This window comes from Barbus barbus (genome assembly GCF_936440315.1).
Source record: "Barbus barbus genome assembly, chromosome: 12".
NCBI classification, from domain to species: Eukaryota; Metazoa; Chordata; class Actinopteri; order Cypriniformes; family Cyprinidae; genus Barbus; species Barbus barbus.
In genome coordinates, this window is record NC_136740.1 from 26612506 (window position 1) to 26630438 (window position 17933).

The following is a 17933-nucleotide window of genomic DNA, read 5'->3' on the forward strand; positions in this document are numbered from 1 at the left end:
GTGTGAACTGAAGTCCGGTTATTCTGCAAAGAGCAGCGTACTTGATAACGTCAGTCAGCTCGCCTTGGCTGCTGCAATCTTCCTCACTGTATTTACAGACGAAATATATCAAACATTGCCTCATTTCGTTTTCATTTAAACATTAATAGAACAACAGAATAAAGACCAAAGATTACCTGTTAGATTTACACAAAACTAATTATATCTTATGTTTATCCACTACAGAGGCATCAGAGCCAGCGGCAAATGTCAGAAGGACTATCCTAGGTTATGCTCCTCTCTTCGGGATACATGAGCACTGAGCGCCCGGTGATCGCGTGGAGCTCACGTCTCCGAAATCGGCGAAGCACATTTTCAAATAGGCTCTGTTTTTATAAATAAACCGCAGATTTGAGTTTTAAAGTACTACATTCTCGGCTGAAATACACACGTGAGATGCGGTGTTACTTATCGAGAAGAAACAAAGCAACCTCGGCGTCCGATCGCAGGCCTTCCGCTCCTTGAGTTCTCTCCAGCGCTGGAAAGCTGATCCGATATTTACACGGTCCTACTTCTTGCCTTATCGTTCCGCAGTCGTTTTCCTCATTTTGTTTTTTATCCGCCATCTCTATCTTTCTGTCGCTCGGCACGGCTGTTCACTGAACGCTGTCTCCTCCATATCTTGAGTAGACACACCCCTTACTGCTGATTGGCTACAAGTTTGTTTTGGTACTCGGCGCCTACTCGGTTTTCTAAAATGTTTTTGAAAAATTACATACCCTGCCTTTAATGTTAACTATCTATTAAACAAAACACAAAACATTATTTACCCCGTTTGTATCTACGAGGCGTCCGTTACACATTTTCCCTGTGTGTTAACATCAATAATTATTACTGTCGAATGTCTGACTTGACCCTTGGTAATGTATTTTGCCCCCCGCCCCCAAACATATGATTCGACTATCAGTCGACTATCGGCAAGATTCGAAAATTCCGATTCGACTATGAAAATCCTTAGTCGGGGACACCCCTAGCTTGTATATTTATATTTTCAGTATACTTTTAGTTTAGGTTTTAGTAATTTATGTGCTTGTTTATTGTTTTCGCCTTTTTTATTTAGCTTTAATGCATTTGAGTAATTTTAGTATTTTAAAAACTTAAATTAGAAATGTTGCCTTGGTAACTATTAGTTTTTCATCTAACCCTTATATTTCAGCTTTATTTGAATTACACCATTTTTAATAGTTTTATTTTGAATTAAAAATAACAACTGTTGCTACATCTATTGCTCAGATGTTGTGTCTACTGCTCTGCCTTTTGTCTCTTTAATAATATCATCCTCGCTCATGTGTGAAATGATATCAGTGATATTACGTGTGCATGTGTGCTTGTTTTCATAGGGAAAGAGGATACTCCGTCTCTGAGGGGTTTGTGTGGTTCCTTAACCTCAATGGCCAGTTACAAATCTCTGGCCAGTCTGAAGTCCAGTGAGTATCTGGCCAGTCCAACAACAGACATGACCAGCCCAGGACTGACTCCGTCCTGAGAGACAAGTATGGACATTTAAACACATACACAAACACACAGGCCTGCTTCCGATGTGTGGGCTTCGAATTGAAAGTGAAGAAACGAAAAGCTACCTATCGGTACCATCCTCAGAGCTTCTAAGAGACATTTCAGCTAGACAAGTTGAAACCCCAGTGCTGTCCTGACTGGTTTTAGTTAAATTTGAAGTGCAATTTCATTTTCAGATGTGACCATTTGGTCGTTGAAGTCCATAGCTAGTGTAAGCATTAGCATTAGTGAATACTGAGCATAATGTATCATGATGAATGACAATCTTGACTCAGGACATCAAAAATTTTATTTATCTGCCCAGCTCAAATGTCTGCTGTTTTTGGAAAGTCCACAGATAAAGGTTTTCATGGTGTTTTAGTTTTTGCTTCTGTTCATAAAATTTGTCCTCTGTGGAATTATCCTGAATGACTTTTACTTTTAAATTTGATTTAACTTCATGTCTCACTTTATTTTATTTTAAATGTTAGATTTAATGTTTTGTTTAATTTAATATTTTATTGTATTTTAACTTTAACTTCTTGTCTCACTATTTTATTTAATTTTAAATATTAATTTAATTTTAATGTTTTAATTTATTTTATTTTAAGCAAAATTTCAAGTTGCAAGCCTCCTCTTAAAACCACTTTTCTTTATAAATTACATTAATTATTGTAATTAATCTAGCCCCTCTCTACACATTTTGATCCCTTTACGAAAAAAAAAACATTTTTAACACCGCTTTCATAAACATATAGCTGTGATATTCAGTTAGAAAAATATTTAGGATTTTAACCTAATTGTATCCATCAGAAATTGTTTGGCTTGTGAGAAGTAGGTGCCCCGTATCAGAATGGAAAAACTGGAGCCCTAATAATATTAAATCCGATCTGATTATGACAGAAATGTTAACAACAATACTGCTTTGTTCACTTGCCTTCATTTGTCTTTTTAGGGAGTAAGAGGAATATGATTTCAGACATTTCTCTGGATGTGGATGCTAATATATTTATTTCTCGTCTCTGGCTTTTAACTGAAGTGATTGAGATTCACTCTGTCCTCTTACATGGAGAGGTTTTACATATTCATCAGTTTTGTGATTTACATAATCATACAGCACTCAAAACATTGGTTTTGCATTTTTCCCACCGTCCCTCTCAGATTGTGGCTAATGTGCACTGGTGTAAAGCATGGCCATGCATTTATATAAATAAGAATATGGATGATAAATAATATTGTGCATATTGGACTGGAACAAGAATGTATTCAGAATCAAAGATCTTTAACTTAATTTGTAAATGTCTGAACTAGTTTTGTCAACTTAATGGGATTAATTATAAAAAAAGTAAGACTAAAAAGTTATTTGAGGTAATAATTTCCTCTAATTTATATGTAAATGCTGTAATTTCCTACCTCCAGAGTAATTCAAGCTTAAAGTACCACTTTGTTTTTGACTGTATAATGAGGCTGTGGGCTATAGGCCAGTGATGTTCTATGACATGGACATAAATAATATATTGACTTCAAAGCCACTTTTTAATGTCCATTCCATGCTTTTTTTTTTTTTTTTTAAATCTGCCTCAATTCTCTTCATTAGTTTTTTTTTTTGTGTGTGTGGTTAATTTGATTATAAAACCATAATGTAAAATTAATGTGCAGTATTTAATTAATTTTTAATCCATTGACTGCCCTAGTCTGAACCCATTTTTATTTAAATGGAAGGTTTAATTTTAGAATGAATTGGTAAAGTTGTGGTTGAAGTTCAAGTTGAATTCTCCTAATACTGCTGCTGATACTTATATATAAAAATCCATTAAATATTACTAGTGTGATTTGATCATAAAACAGACCTGTTTATAAAATCAGTTTGAGAGGCATGCCAAGCCATGGGTTATGTTTTATATCAAAATAATTAAGTGTTAAGAAATGTGTATGATTACTCATGAGCATCAGTAGAGTCAAAACAGAAATTCCAGGGAAACGCGTATGCAGAATTCCCTTTGTTGCTTCTCATCAAAAATAGTCTTGTCAGCTCGTACACATTGCCTTGCTGAATATCCATGTTCTTAGTGTTAAAGGATGAATCGTCTGCCTGTGTGTGACTTCAGTTCTGTACCGCAGAAATACATGTTACATGTGAAATGCATGTTTAACACCGTTCAGAGGTCGTCTTTTCAGAAGCCAGTACATCTAAATATGCATCTCAAGGTTTTTTTTGAGATTCTTACAGCACTGTTTGATCTAAAATGTGCAATTAAATGTGTATAGTGGAATGAAGGAAATGCATTTCACTATTTAAGTGTTACTTTTCAGTTTCAAGAGCTTTAGCCTTTACGTTTGAGAAAAGTTAACACTTGTTTGAAACTCTGCAGAATTGTCGACTTTACAGACATTTCTGAATGTTTTTTTTTTCTCAATGCTTTGAAATCTTTTTTTTTGATTGAGTTTTTCTTTAATTTTCTGTTGCATGGTGACAAATAAATGGGGTGAGGATAATGAGGGTGCACTGAGATGAATATCATATATTCAGCTAATTATAATTTAGCCTCTGTTTAGTCACATTTCACTTTATGTCCTCATCATGTTTTTTCAATAAATTCAAATACAGGCTTGGCTGAATGCTGGTTTTGTCTCATTGGCTATGTGTGCAATGGAATACTAGCTTACTGATCACTTTGTATGCATTCTGCAATTAATATTTTTGTCTCACAACCTCATGTTGCATGTTTAGTTTGGTGTTATCAATATAAATTAATAGCAATCATAATTCTGATTCTTTCATCACACTGGAAATGGAAGTTAAATAGATCGCAATTTTGAACATTATGCGCTCCTAGTTCAAGCAACATAAATCTGTAAATTAATTAAAATAACTAGAGACAATATTCTGCACTGAATAAAGAAATCAAGAATTTTTTTTAATCATTCTTCATTATTGAAGCACTTAAAAAGCAAAGGACATACAGTGCAATTTAAAACGTTTAAAAAGCTGTGAATATTCACACTTAATTGGTAGGCATTGGGTCAAGAAATATAATCAATTGATAAAAATCAATTATTTTAAGTAAAGAAAAATTAAAATCCCCTCATCAGTCTCATTTTTGGCACCATTTAACACAAACCTTGAAAATACATGACTGAAAAACTACTAAGACATTTAACTAACAATTAAGAGTCAACAAGCCTGAACAGGAGGAAAACTAATTACAAGGATAATCACATCAGATGGGAATACATTTGGTGTCAATTTACTAAAAAAAAAAAATTACCTTTTTTAATTAGTAAATTTAAAAAACACATTAATCTGCAATTTTATAATTTATAATATTTTCAATAATTTAACCTAAGTGGAAGACGCTCTGTTACTTTTAAATATTTACTAGAGAAAGTTTATACTGATTTATTTCACAGCAACTCTATAAGCTCATCTCTCTTTTAGACAGACAGCATTGCAGTTATTGCATGTTGGGAAAATTTGTGGCGTAATCTGTGGTTAATTTAAAGGTGGGGTAGGTAATTAAAAAAAAACGCTTTAGAAAACTGAGTCGGGGTCGAGTACCAAAACTAACTTGTAGCCAATCAGCAGTAAGGGGCGTGTCTACTCAGGATGTGGAGGAGAGAGCATCAGAAAGATAGAGATGGCGGATAAAAAAACAAAAGAGGAAAAGTCTGCGGAACGATAAGGCAAGAAGTAGAACCCGTGTAAATATCGGATCAGCTTTCCAGCGCTGGAGAGAACTCAAGGAGTGGAAGGTTCCTTTGTTTCTTCTCGATAGGTGAGTAACACCTTTTCTACACCGGACGCAGCAACAGCTAAATTCTGTCTACAATGGACGCGATAAAGCGACCATTGAAAATGATTCGAAATTTGTGTCAGCACGTCATAAATATAACACGGCTGCAGTTTTCTGTTGGGGATTTGTCGTGTCGAGCCGTGCAGCATCCAGTGTAAACAGCATCACTGATTATAATGACTTCTGTAGTATTTTGTTGCGCCACTCACGTCCGGTGTAGACACGGTGTAACATTGGTTTTGCTTTGTTTCACAGAAATAATCGTTACCTGGGTTGCGTAGGCGACGTATGTGTGGGGCAGAGCTATCATACGGGCGAGACCCTTTTGGGGTAGGGGCGTGTTTGTTTTGGTTTGATTTCAAATATCAACATTGGCTTCCAGAAATCGCTTACCCCACCTTTAAAGGTCTGTGATCAAGTGTTCTTCTAAATCAGTGGTTCAAATCAGTGCTGGGCTGTAGTTGCGTCACCATATGTTTCTTCTGGTTGTAACTGCGGAAAAAATCTTTTCCGAACTCATATGTGCTGATCATTATAGCACACGCCGGAGCCACTTTAATCAGCCTCGGCAGAAAACCTGAGGATAAGAGACAGAGAGAAATCTGAGCTGTACTGCGGCGACATCTAGTGGTGATTTGACAATCATGGTTCCAGAAAAAAAAATAATAATAAAATAAGTAAAATAAGTATTGAACATGTCACTATTTTTATCAGTAAATATATTTCTAAAGGTGCTGTTGACTTGAAATTTTCACCGGATATCGGTAGCAACACAAGTAATCCATATATATATATACAAACAAAACAAAACAAGTAAGTTCAGAAATTAAGTTGCGTGTAATTACGCAGGAAAAAATTATTGAACACATGAAGAAAGGGAGGTGCAAGAAGGCATGGAAAGCCAAGAAATCTATCAGTAATTAGAAAGCAATCCTGCCCCTTGTCAGTGGAAATTAAAATGAGCTGGTTCAGTCCCAACACCTACAGTACCAGGATGATGAAGAAGAAACAAGGGTGACAATGATCCCAAACACAGCCAAGGAAACTCTCGATTGGTTTCAGAGAAATGCTAGAATGGCCCAGCCAATCACATGACTTGAATCCAATCGAAAATAAGAACTAAAGATCAGAGTTCATAGAAGAGACCCACAGAACCTTCAAGATTTGAAGATTCTGTGGAAGAATGGGCCAAAATCACACCTGAGCAATGCATGCGATTATTTTCTGCATACAGGAGGCGTCTTGAAGCTGTCATTACCAACAAAGGCTTTTGTACAAAATATTAAATAAATTTCAGTAGTTCAATATTTTTTTCCCAGTGTCATTCCATTTTATTATATAACTATACACATAACAGATATTTTGGATGAAAACCGGGAGGCTTGTGACTGTCCCATTGAATGCTAAGTAAATAACACTGTCAAGTCACAGAAAAGACATCGTCAGAATAGTCCATCTGCCATCAGTGGTTCAGTCTGAATTTTATGAAGCGACGAGAATACTTTTTGTCCGCAAAGAAAAAAAAAATCAACAATTCGTCTCCTCTCTGTGTCTCTGTGTCAGCGTAGCACCATTTTGAAGAGCATCCGGTGGACACAAAGTGCGTACGCTATTCTCTGTCATCAGTAACGCATGTCGTTATTTTTATTTTCTTTGCGTACAAAAGGTATTCTTGTCGCTTCATAAAATTCAGATTGAACCACTGATGGCAGATGGACTATTTTGATGATGCTTTTCATATTTTTCTGGACCTTGACAGTGTTATTTCCTTGGCAGTCAATGGGACAGTCACAAGCCTCCCGGTTTTCATCCAAAATATCTTAAATTGTGTTCCTAGGACGAACAAAGCTTTTACGGGTTTGGAACGACATGGGGGGTAAGTGATTAATGACAAAATTTGCATTTTGGGGTGGAGTATCCCTTTAATTTCTAAACTCATTTGTTTTGTTTTATTTGTATGTATGGATTACTTTGGTTGTTACCGACATGTAGGGAAAATTTCATATCAACAGCACTTTTATATATATATATATATATATATACTTTTATTTAGCAAGATTGCATTTAATTGATCAAATAAATTATCAAAAAAGAACAATTATAAAATAAAAATAAAATTATATTTCAAATATATGTTCTTTGTAACTTTCTATTCATCAAAGGTTTGTGGAAAAAAAAATCTCACAATTTCCACAAAAAAATATACCGTTTTCAATATTGCACAGCTTTTTTCAACATAATAATAATAAGAAATGTTTCTTGAGCAGCAAATCTGTATATCATTTGACACTGAAGACTGGAGTAATGATGCTGAAAATTCATCTTGCATCACAGAAATAAATTACATTTTAGATTATATTAAAACAGAAAACATTTATTTTAAATTGTAATATTTCACAATTTTAATAAATGGTATATTAATCTTATTGATCCCAGATTTGTGAATGGTAGTGTGTGTTCTATATTAACTTATATATTATATTATATATTAACTTAATATATTTACCCGCAAATAGTCCTGATGCTCCATTTTCAGCAACTATCCTTTTCATCACATAATATGTGCTGGATGAGACTTGTGTGGACACTACACAGATAATACTGCACATTAATGTCATATTCGGAGTTGATTATACAAGTCAAACCAAAGCTCTGAATCCCAATTATAGAAAACATATTTACATCATTTCCCCTAAATACTCACATTTCATTGTCTGCAGCTCACCCAGTTCTACCTGTCGTTTTGTCTTGACCACATCAAACGGCAGTGTGACGATTGATGCAAACTAAAACAAGAAAATACAGGTATTTGACATATTAGGACACGTTTTTATTTACAATACAAATGCAATGCGGCCAAACATCCTGGATATTTCAAAATATGCTCAGAGTGACGGGATCACATTGGACCATACATATGCATGTATTAAATACCAATAAATGAGGCCCATAAGAGCTCTGATGATACAGATGTAAATCACAAACTCACTGATCCAGACAGCGCTCCAGCTGTGAATGTGATGGCAAAGGTTGGATCTGTAGAGTTGTAGTATTGACAGAGCCAGGCTTTACCCTTCTCATAGTTAAACCAGTACATAGCTGAGGGGAAACAGAAAGTCAGATAAAAAAATTAGGAAACAGAGGCAAACAATACACATTCAAACAGTGATATGCAAATAGAAAACATTCTGTTATTCTGTGGTGTACTTCTGTTCAAAAGTTTGGGTTACAAAAATTTTTTCCAACCCAAAACTCAATAAGTTTTATGCTCACTAGGGTTATTACAACTAAAACTAAAACTACACAAAAACGTTTGTTCTTGAAATAAAATAAACTATAACCATCGCCCACATTTTTTCTACTGTGTTTTTGTGATCGTTTTAAACATTTAACTGAAATAAATATTTAAAAAATAATAATATCAGCTAGTTGCCAAGGCAACATTTCTCATAATCATTTAGTTAAGTTTGATGTACTAAAATAACTAAAACTGAAATAATAATTTATATAAAAAAAATTATAGAATGCTTAAAAAAAATACAATAAAAATACTAAACTTTGATTAAAATTAAAACAGAAAATATAAAAATAAAAACTTATTTAAATATGAATTAAAAACTATAATATTATCTCAGTGAAGATAAAATAACTCTGATGTTCACCAAGGCTGTATTTATTTGATAGAAAATAAAGAAACATAAGTAGTATTGTAAAATATTATTACAGTTTAAAACAAACTGCTTTCTAGTTTAATATATATATTAAAATGTAATTTATTCCTGTGATGCAAAGCTGAATTTTCAGCATCATTACTCCAGTCTTCAGTTTCACATGATCCTTCAGAAATCATTCTAATATCCTGATTATAATGAATGCTAAATATGCTGACTATCAGTGTTAAAAACAGTTGTGCTGCTTAATAATTTTGTGGAAACTGTGATTTATACTTTTTATTTAAAGAATAGAAAGTTCAAAAGAACAGTGTTTATTTGAAATGTTGAAACAAATATCTTTGCTGGCACTTTTGATCAATTTAATGCATTCTCAATGAATAAAAGTATTTTAAAAAAAATCTGATCACAAATTTTTTTTTGGCAATCAGTGGGCAACACTGCTTACATTTTTTACACATGAAAGCAACAACAGTAGTAATATGGAGTAATGCAAAAATACAGAGCTGGACATTTCACAAACAAGTCTAGTTCAAGTTCAAGTTCAAGTCAGCTTTATCAAGTCTACAGGAGGAAGACCTTATTATAAAGTTTATATAAATAAATTATAGAATGCAATAATTGTATATGATATAATTTAAAGAATATAATTTGTGTGTAGATATCATTGGTGTTTCAAAAACATTCATTAAAATTTACATTCAGAATTTTCAGTTTTTGTATTTTTGAGTCTTGTGTTTATAAATCAAGTGCTTCAAAATGTGAAGTCTGTGAGTGTTTGACCTGAGAATGGGACGTCTCGCAGCAGCGTGGGTCCCCAACCCCTCCACAGAGACCGCCAACCCTCGTTGTGCAGCGCTGACCGGATCACGGCGCTCAGCTCTTGGTACGACTGCTTCCCAGACTGCATTTTAGTGCGGATCAGCTCCAGGGGGCTGATTACTGTAGCCGACCCCACTGACACAAGCAGAAAACTCATGTGAAGCCAGGCACACTTTGATATAGAAGGTCAGCATGCGGAGAAAAGGTCAAACACTTCATCAACAGGGTTAAACGTTACCTCTCGCGATGGCGCCGGCCAACAGAGGCGCATAATCTGATCGGTCACCCATCCTGAGCTTGAGAACAGCACATAGCTGATCGTAACATGTGAAATAGATGACGGTTGCAGGCACTGCCATCACTCTACAAAGGGAAATGCATTTCATTATTTGTGTCCCAGGCAGCAAAGGTCAGTTGGGTTCAGACAGCAGATACGTAACACTCACAGTGTTGGAGGAAGACCGCTCCATAGAGACCTGATTCCTTCCATATGTATAATCTTAATAAAGGCATCCTGGAACAGAAGAGCAAAGTGTTTGAATGAGTTGAACCTATCGGTATTATTTATTTATTTAAAAAACATCACAGGTAAAGAGACACAATTTTACATGGTTTAGCTTACCAATGTGCCAGAGAAACGACCAGGTGCTTTGTACCATGCCTTTGAATTGCCATTCTCACAGACGCATATATGATCCATCAGGCCATTACAGTACACAAAACATTTTCCTGCAAATCGTCAAAAAATGAGTGAGTGGGGTTTGACTTCATTTGAACAGAAAACAGCTCAAGCTTACCTTTGGGAAAAGGATTCCTTTGTGCCTGCAGTCTGATCTTCACCACATCCAGAGGTGTTACTGTAAACATGACAAAAACAGAATTATTATTATATAGTTATATTTTAATAAATAGGTGAACGTGTCTGCAAACTTGCATTTATGGAGTCTGTAAGATTTTTATGTTTTTGAAAGACATTTCTTATGATTACCACGACTGCATTTATTTCATCAAAAATACAGAAATCAGTTCTATTTTGAAAGGTTTTTGTACCTGAATATATTTTAAAATAGATTGTATTCCTGTGATGGCAAATGAGTCATTACTCCCCTCCCAATTCAAACATACTTTAACCCTGAAGCCATAACTGTGTACTTATAAGAAATGTTTCAAATAGACATGGTACAGACTATTAATAAACTCCTATTAGACTTAGATTAATAGACTCACTTTAACCTGACATTGTCCTTTACTAAAAATCTAAACAAAATATGTGTGTATTTCACCACAACCAGCCCAGTGTCATCTGAACACAAGGAATTAAACCTTTTTTTTTTTTTATATATAGTAAAAAGTAAATATTAAGTTGTCACTTACCAAGTATCAATTTACAGTACAGTATTTCTATGGTACTTTAAACAAGAAACACAACACATCTAAATTATATATGTATTGTCATAGAATCTAAATTTGTAATCCATTCACAAAATATATAGTGTTACGAAAATACATCATTCTGACCCACGTTGCATTCTGAATATATTTTTACGCATATTAGAGCATCGTATATTAAATCCATAGTCTCTTACCAAACAGAGATGTAATAATTGCCCCAGAGCAAGACGCAATCATCTGCTGGACGGGTGTAATGTTCCCCTTGGGGACTGAAGAGCTGCTCATCTCCAAGCCTGCGATGTAGAGAAAGTACAACGTACAAACTCCGTTAATGTTATCCTTTACTGGGTGACTGCCATGTGCCAAAAATGGAACTTGCTCACAGCACTAACAGATTTGAACATATAAACCGAGTTATTCCATTGACCTTTATCAGTTATCATTATCACGCAAACAGCAAAAACTACGTAACCCCGAAAGAAAAAAAAATGTCATCAATGCAGTCCAAATAGCGTGCGCCATCGCGCTTACCTAACTTGACATGTGTTTGTATAGCAGTGTGTTTCGCACCAGCAGATTCGTAACTTCCGGCTATTTAAATTTCGCCATTGAACACAACAGAGCACTCGTGGACGAGACAGAGTAGCGATATCATATTTTATATTCTTAACATTCTATTTCTTATGTATATTTTACGTAAAATTCTAGTTGTTTATATTTGTGTAATTGACGTTCAAATGTCAGCGTTGTGCGGCGTCGTTTTTGAAATGTCCAAAAAATATACGTCGAATCTCCCTTCATGAACTGCAAGATTACAGCAGGGAGAGTCTCGAGCGGGAAAATGGAAACGGGTTGCGTCGAGTGTTTGTTATGAAGATATTTACAAACAGTAGAGGCACTTAACGCAGTGTTGTGTTTTTAGTTTAGTGTTTTAATCAAGGAACGCTTATAAGTAATGCTGCTGTATGTTGTCGGTATAACTAATAGCTGGTTTAGCCGAGTTTAAGGCTGTAACCGTCAGAAGTAAAAGCTCCATGATGAAGCACGACTCTTTCTCCAGGTGTAAGGACATAGGTGCTGTGCTGTTTATCTCTTTTAATTAACTCTTTTGTGTAAGAGTATCCTTTGAAAATAACAATGCTTTAGGAAACTTTAATGCGTATGCTGTTCCGTATGAATATGTATGTATATTGTTTATAACAGTCTAATTGCGCAATATTGATCTTCACAGATTCAAAACTGGACGGACGTAATAGTACAACATCTAAAAGCAAAATTAAACCCATATGTGATGCTCTTCAGAACAAACCTTTTAAAGGGAGAATATTTTACTTGGATCTGCCATGGAATATGAAAACACAACTCTTGGAAAATGACATCAAAACACTTGGTGGTGTAAGTAACGTTAGTCCTTGTTTATTGTCTAAAATATCATAATATATCGTCATTGAGGCTGTTGTATTCAAAATATAAATCTTTTCACATGCAGGAAGAGAATGCCTTTTAAATTAGTCAAATTGGACAGCTGTCTTTTTCTGCTTTAGAAACTTATTAAAGTCTAGTTTACTTGTGTTCAGTTCTCTTGATGTAAACTGGACTTCATTTTCTGCTTCATTTAAACAGTGTATTAGATTTTTTATATCTGTTTCTCTGTAAGAGTTCAAAAAAAGGGGGGGGGGGGGGGGGGGGGTTAGGGGGACTCTAGTTGTTAAATTTCTCCAAATCTGTTCTGACAAGGAAATGACCTCAACTGCGTTGCGGATGGCCTGAAGGGGAGGTAATTCACATGCACATGTAATCACAGATGTAGTAACCGCCTGTATGTTCTGCTCTTTAGACAGTGGAAAAGTTCTTCAGTAAGGAGATCAAGTATCTTGTGTCCAGTAAGCCGGAGGCTCGCTATGCCCAGCGTCTCCTGCCGGACTCTCCTGCTCCCAGTCCAGACTCGGGTGTCAGTTCCCCTCATCCCAGCAGCAGGAGGGAAAGTCATGGGCACAGGGGCAGTTCACAGGGAGTCACAGATACGGTTAGTCAGGATGATTTTTTTCAAGTCAGAGTTAATATGTTCTTGTGTTCTTGGAAAACCATATTTGTTTTTTAGGGTTGCAAAAAGGTGGAAAATTCCAAAATGTTCTAGAAAATTTCCATCCCTTTGCAACCCTATTATGATTGCTTTTTTGATTATGATGAATTGTATGTTCAAAATAATAGTATTCATTTAAAAAATATATTTTTTAACAATGTTAATATATTTACTATCATTTTTGGTCAATTTAATGCATCCTTGCTGAATAAAAGTATTAATTTATTTAAAGTCTTACTAATCCAAAATGTTTAAATGCTTTTGGGGAAAAACACTGACATGTCTTGTGCTGGAATTTCACAGGCAGCTGTAAGTCGAGGCAAATCGCTTGTGGAGAGAGTCGTTAAAGAACAAGTTAGTCTTTATCATGCCTCGTTTGTTTGTGAATGAACTCTGTGCAGCTTGAGTAGTTTATCAGTACTCTGGTTTTCTGCTCTTAGGAACGTGTTCAGATGAATGGGATCTTGGCAAACGCTGTGGAATGGGGGGTCAAAGTCCTACATGTTGAAGGTAGTACTTTTATCATCATTATTAATGCTTGCATTGTTAAAGAAATGAGATGTGGTTTCAGTATTACATGATCTTTTATGCTTGGCTTCCAAACAGACGTTATTTCATATGTTGACAAGAAAAAATCAAAAATCATTGCACTGAATGCAGCTAATCCAGTGGTGAAAGGAGCTGTGAGTAGTTTTATGTTTGTAACACAAATGTAAAAATTTAAAAATGAACCATTGAAAAACAATATTGTTCAACCACTTTTCTAAATATTTGGCTTAGTAAACAACTATAAAGTTTGTCTTTTACTGTCCTAAAGAGAAGTCTGGAGCTGCAGAAGATTCTGTGCAGGGCTGCATATAATTCTGTTGTTTCTGTATATATTAATTTTATCACTCTTTATTTTTAGGCCAGCATTCAGCACACAGAGAAAATTCTATATCACAGACACAATGGTAAGTAGATAGTAAAGAACCTTTTTAATTTGTTGCATCTTCAAGTTGATGATATTATAGCCATCTTTAAGCCCGAATTATACTTCTGCGTCGAACCTACGCCGTAGCCGACACAGGAGTCAATTCTACGCGGACCATAAACGCTGTGATTGGTCTGCTAGAACCCCTCCCTCCTTATGTACTTGAGTTTTGTGTGCATTTATGAGCACTGTAATATAGTTTAATGTTACACCTTGTTATTTGAAATAAAACAAAGCAAAGAACAAGTGTCTTATCATTTATTATACTATATAGCATTATACATCAGTAGTTGTCCGTGACAATGTTGATCTGTGGTACACATCCTTGTGGAGATTGAAAAAAAATGCCATCTTCTCCTTGTTGCGTTGTTGTCTCCTTTTTGTAGTTTTAAATAATGATTTGATATTTATTTGCTGCCGTCACGGCTTCTCGGCTTTTGGTGTGGTACTGTGGGTTACATAAGCAACATGCCCGTGGACACTGCAGACTCTGAAGCCTCATGTGTACTGCACGTAGACGCGGACGACGACGCAGAAGTATAACTGAAAACCGACGCACAGCTTACGGCGTAGAGGCTACGGCGTAGGTCCGAGTCGTCTGACGCAGAAGTATAAATAAGCCTTTAGTTGACTTTTTGTTCAAATGTTTTTTATTTCCAGCTGGAAGAATTCGTCGACCATTTGTGAAAGTAGAAGACTCAAGCAGGTGTGTTTTCTTTGTTGATTTTGTGTTTTACCTTTCATGTTACTTGTCTGGTTTAATAATGTGATGTTTTTGCAGACATTATCGTCCCATCTACCTTCCCCTGTCCAACATGCCTGTGTGCAACGTCTGGTCTCTTCCACCCTGCAGTCCGTTCCTGATGGATGAACATGGAAAGGATGATCCAAAGAAGCAACACAAAGAGCAAAGGTAAAATCTGAATCAGTAGTATCATTTTGTAATGCAGTCATTTTTTAGTTTTTCTGTGTTGTGAATGAGAATGTGTTTTGTCACAGGTCTGGAGGGGAACGAGGAGCTCGAGGAAAGAAAGAGAAGCGCAGAGGACATGAAGGGAGAGAAAAGAGGAAAGGAGGGTACTGCGAGTGCTGTGAAGTCAAATTCGACAACCTAAAGGCGGTATGTATTGAAAACGATAGAAAGCCAATCAAGTTTAAATGAACACTTTTTGCATATGCTGTTTCTCATCTTAAAAAAAAAAAAAAAGGCCCAATTATACATTTTGGCCTGAACCAGGATTTGCGTAAAATGCATGACATCTGTGCTCCCTTTTTTTGACCTTCTGACCACCAGCACCTGGTGAGCAAGCAGCATCAGGCTTTCTCTAAGAGTGACGAGTACAGAGTTGTGGATCGAGTCACTGCGGGACTGACCTGCGACCTTATTAACATTGGCACGCACTGCAGAAGGTACAAACGTGTCATTAAAAATTATACTTTTACTTATTGTTTACAGTTTTTTTTTTTTTTTTTTTTTTTTTTTTTTTAAACTGGCCTTATGACAGCACTGTGTCAATATCTCTCTGCCATAGGGTGAAATGCAGTACCTCAACCCCTGTTCTGTGTGCTGGAGCGATGTTGCCGGTAAAGGAAGATGTGGGATCTGTGAATGGTGGTTGGATACAGGAAAGCGAGGGGTCTTTGCTTTGGAGCTCTACAGCAAAGCTACCTCTCTCAGAACAGACCAGAGAAAAATCTCTGTCGGTTCGCAAACGCAGCAGGGGCCAGTGTGAATTCCCTCAGAGCAACAGGGACAGCTTGTTCGACCAATCCGACATTCCGGAGAAGTCCCAGTCTAAGCGTGGATCCTTTGAGTGGGAATTCCACTCGCGGAAATCTGAAGCTGCATCTCTTCTCAGCAGAGAGCAGAACTGTGACTCTAATGCACTTGAATGCAGGGCAGACCAACAAACCAGGACAAACCCTGACATGCACACAGCTCAACAGTTCAGTGTAAGAGACCGAGAATCGTTAACAGGAGTTGAACGCTTTAGGACTAACTGCTGTGAAGTTCATTCACAAAGTATGCCAGAAAATCAAGTTGGAAACTCAGCTCTTTGGCCTTTAGCCTGCACAGAACCAGAACCGGACCTTGACACCCCCATTAATTCACTGCAACGGAAGGTTCGGAATGTCAGATCCAGAAGAAGAAAGCAAGCTCCAGCCTTGCACATCGAATCCAGTAAAGAGAGAGAATCATTGAGCTCTCTTTCACCTGTTAAACCTGTACAGGAGTGTGAGAACCCACCAGCTTCTCAACTGGACCTGTGGCAGCTCTTTCAGTCCAGTGACAACATGGATGGAGACTTTAAGGGTTTTTGAGATGAGTAAGAGGAATTGAACACACATGTATGTGTTGTAAAAGTTGTTACTATGCCAAATAATATATATTAATAAATCTGTTGTTCATTAGTACAATGGTAAACTGCATTTTCACCATACAGGCTTTAAAAGAAAACTTCTAGACTGAAAATATACCTACTGCCTTTATACTGGAAAAAAATAAGTGGATATGCACAGAATGTAAATTTATGGAGTGGATTTGATTGAATGATATAACGGCAAGAGATTGTCTTGAAATTTTTTGGTTCCTGTATTAAATTACAAATAATTTTTTACAATGGTTTAAGTATTTGTATTTTTGTGTCTCCACCATGGTTATAAGGACCAGTGTTTTGCAAAAAAGCGTTTTCTTAGAATTATTCTGATTTGCCATGGATTTCTAATCTTCTAGTCTAGTGTTTGTGTAATAAGTACATAAACTGAGCCTTAGGGGTGGTGTATTCATAACAGATGTATGAGAAAAGCTCTTTCAACCATCTTAAGTGTTTCAAGACTTAAGTTCAATTAACATTCTGTACTGTTCAAGTGTTTTAAAGAAAGTGATACATGTATTTATCAAGGATGCATTAAATAGATCAAACATAACAGGAAAGATTTATAGATAAAGGTTACATTGTAAATTGTTTTGAAAGAAATGCTGACCTTTTAACTATAAACGCTTAATCAAATCCTAATTTTAATATATATATAAATTTAAGCAGCACAGCTGTTTTCAACTTTTATAAGATTTATATCTTGTGCACCTAATCAGCATATTAGAATGAGCTCTGAAGGATCATGTGACACTGAAGTGAAGACTTCAAAATTCAGCTTTGCTATCACAACAATGAATTACATTTCAAATTCACAGCTATTTGTAAATATTAAAATGTACACAATATTACTTTTAGGTAAATGCAGCCTTGGTGAGCATAAACTTCTTTCAAAAACTTAGATTTTTACCAACCCCAAACTTTTGAATGGTTGTGTACATTAACCACTTCTGTATATAGTGTAAATATGTTAAACAAATGGAAATTCTGTTATTGAGTCAAATTCAAGCTCCGTCTTAAGTGGCCTAATGGGCTATTATTTATTACACAACCTATTTATTCATAGAGTAATCCTTGGATTTGTTTTGAATGGCTTCCACATTCTTTTTATTTTGTTACATCATTTTATGTTTTTGTTTAATGATTTTCTTTTATTACTGGTTATTCTTATAAAATTGTGCATGAAGCGTAATATTGCCTGGTGTAGTAATTATATGCATGATTTCATACTACATGGGCATAACATATTATTTAATGCTAGTACTATTTAATACATTTCCATATCAATCA

At 35.7% G+C, this 17933-nt stretch overlaps 3 protein-coding genes across 8 annotated transcripts in view; 2 read left to right on the forward strand and 1 right to left on the reverse strand.

Annotated features, from left to right (window-relative positions):
• LOC306878087 (RUN domain-containing protein 3B-like) overlaps nucleotides 1–1997 on the forward strand; it is a gene marked incomplete at its 5' end in the record, with an annotated part of 19409 nt that extends 17412 nt beyond the window's left edge. Inside the window, one exon of the mRNA XM_079430193.1 lies at nucleotides 1380–1997. Coding sequence (XP_079286319.1) covers nucleotides 1380–1525 — 146 coding nt within the window. The 3' untranslated portion in view covers nucleotides 1526–1997. The remainder of the gene's footprint in view (nucleotides 1–1379) is intronic.
• slc25a40 (solute carrier family 25 member 40) overlaps nucleotides 1–11783 on the reverse strand; it is an 18688-nt gene extending 6905 nt beyond the window's left edge. The window contains exons 1-11 of one of the 5 annotated variants that reach the window (XM_079430195.1): nucleotides 11640–11759; nucleotides 11407–11505; nucleotides 10618–10677; nucleotides 10443–10549; nucleotides 10267–10334; nucleotides 10059–10183; nucleotides 9782–9955; nucleotides 8317–8426; nucleotides 8032–8113; nucleotides 7834–7914; nucleotides 5798–5904 (exon numbers count right to left, since the gene is read on the reverse strand). In XM_079430195.1, the coding sequence (XP_079286321.1) occupies nucleotides 5798–5904; nucleotides 7834–7914; nucleotides 8032–8113; nucleotides 8317–8426; nucleotides 9782–9955; nucleotides 10059–10183; nucleotides 10267–10334; nucleotides 10443–10549; nucleotides 10618–10677; nucleotides 11407–11505; nucleotides 11640–11655 (1029 nt within the window). In that variant the 5' untranslated portion in view covers nucleotides 11656–11759. Of the gene's footprint in view, nucleotides 1–3110; nucleotides 5905–7833; nucleotides 7915–8031; nucleotides 8114–8316; nucleotides 8427–9781; nucleotides 9956–10058; nucleotides 10184–10266; nucleotides 10335–10442; nucleotides 10550–10617; nucleotides 10678–11406; nucleotides 11506–11639 lie in introns of those variants that run through there. The other 4 variants (XM_079430198.1, XM_079430197.1, XM_079430194.1 and 1 more) reach the window with 4 other exon arrangements.
• Nucleotides 11784–12026: 243 nt separating this feature from the next.
• Nucleotides 12027–17188, forward strand: dbf4 (DBF4-CDC7 kinase regulatory subunit). 2 transcript variants are annotated; one of them, XM_079430142.1, is made up of 12 exons: nucleotides 12027–12286; nucleotides 12444–12607; nucleotides 13050–13238; nucleotides 13599–13649; nucleotides 13736–13805; nucleotides 13902–13978; nucleotides 14203–14248; nucleotides 14929–14974; nucleotides 15050–15181; nucleotides 15268–15388; nucleotides 15563–15678; nucleotides 15801–17188. In XM_079430142.1, the coding sequence occupies exons 1-12, from the start codon at nucleotides 12247–12249 to the stop codon at nucleotides 16588–16590; spliced, it is 1842 nt and encodes a 613-aa protein (XP_079286268.1). In that variant the 5' UTR covers nucleotides 12027–12246; the 3' UTR covers nucleotides 16591–17188. The 2 variants fall into 2 exon arrangements, with proteins under 2 accessions (XP_079286268.1, XP_079286269.1); XM_079430143.1 differs by having other exon boundaries at nucleotides 12035–12274; nucleotides 15801–16895.
• The last annotated feature ends 745 nt before the right edge of the window (nucleotides 17189–17933 follow it).

Excerpts from the sequence above, each read along its gene's own strand:
- dbf4 (XM_079430142.1), top strand. The coding sequence starts at position 12,247 with ATGATGAAGCACGACTCTTTCTCCAGGTGTAAGGACATAG. Across the intron at positions 14,975-15,049 it reads AAAGTAGAAGACTCAAGCAG|ACATTATCGTCCCATCTACC; the intron begins GTGTGTTTTCTT and ends ATGTTTTTGCAG. Across the intron at positions 15,389-15,562 it reads AATTCGACAACCTAAAGGCG|CACCTGGTGAGCAAGCAGCA; the intron begins GTATGTATTGAA and ends TCTGACCACCAG.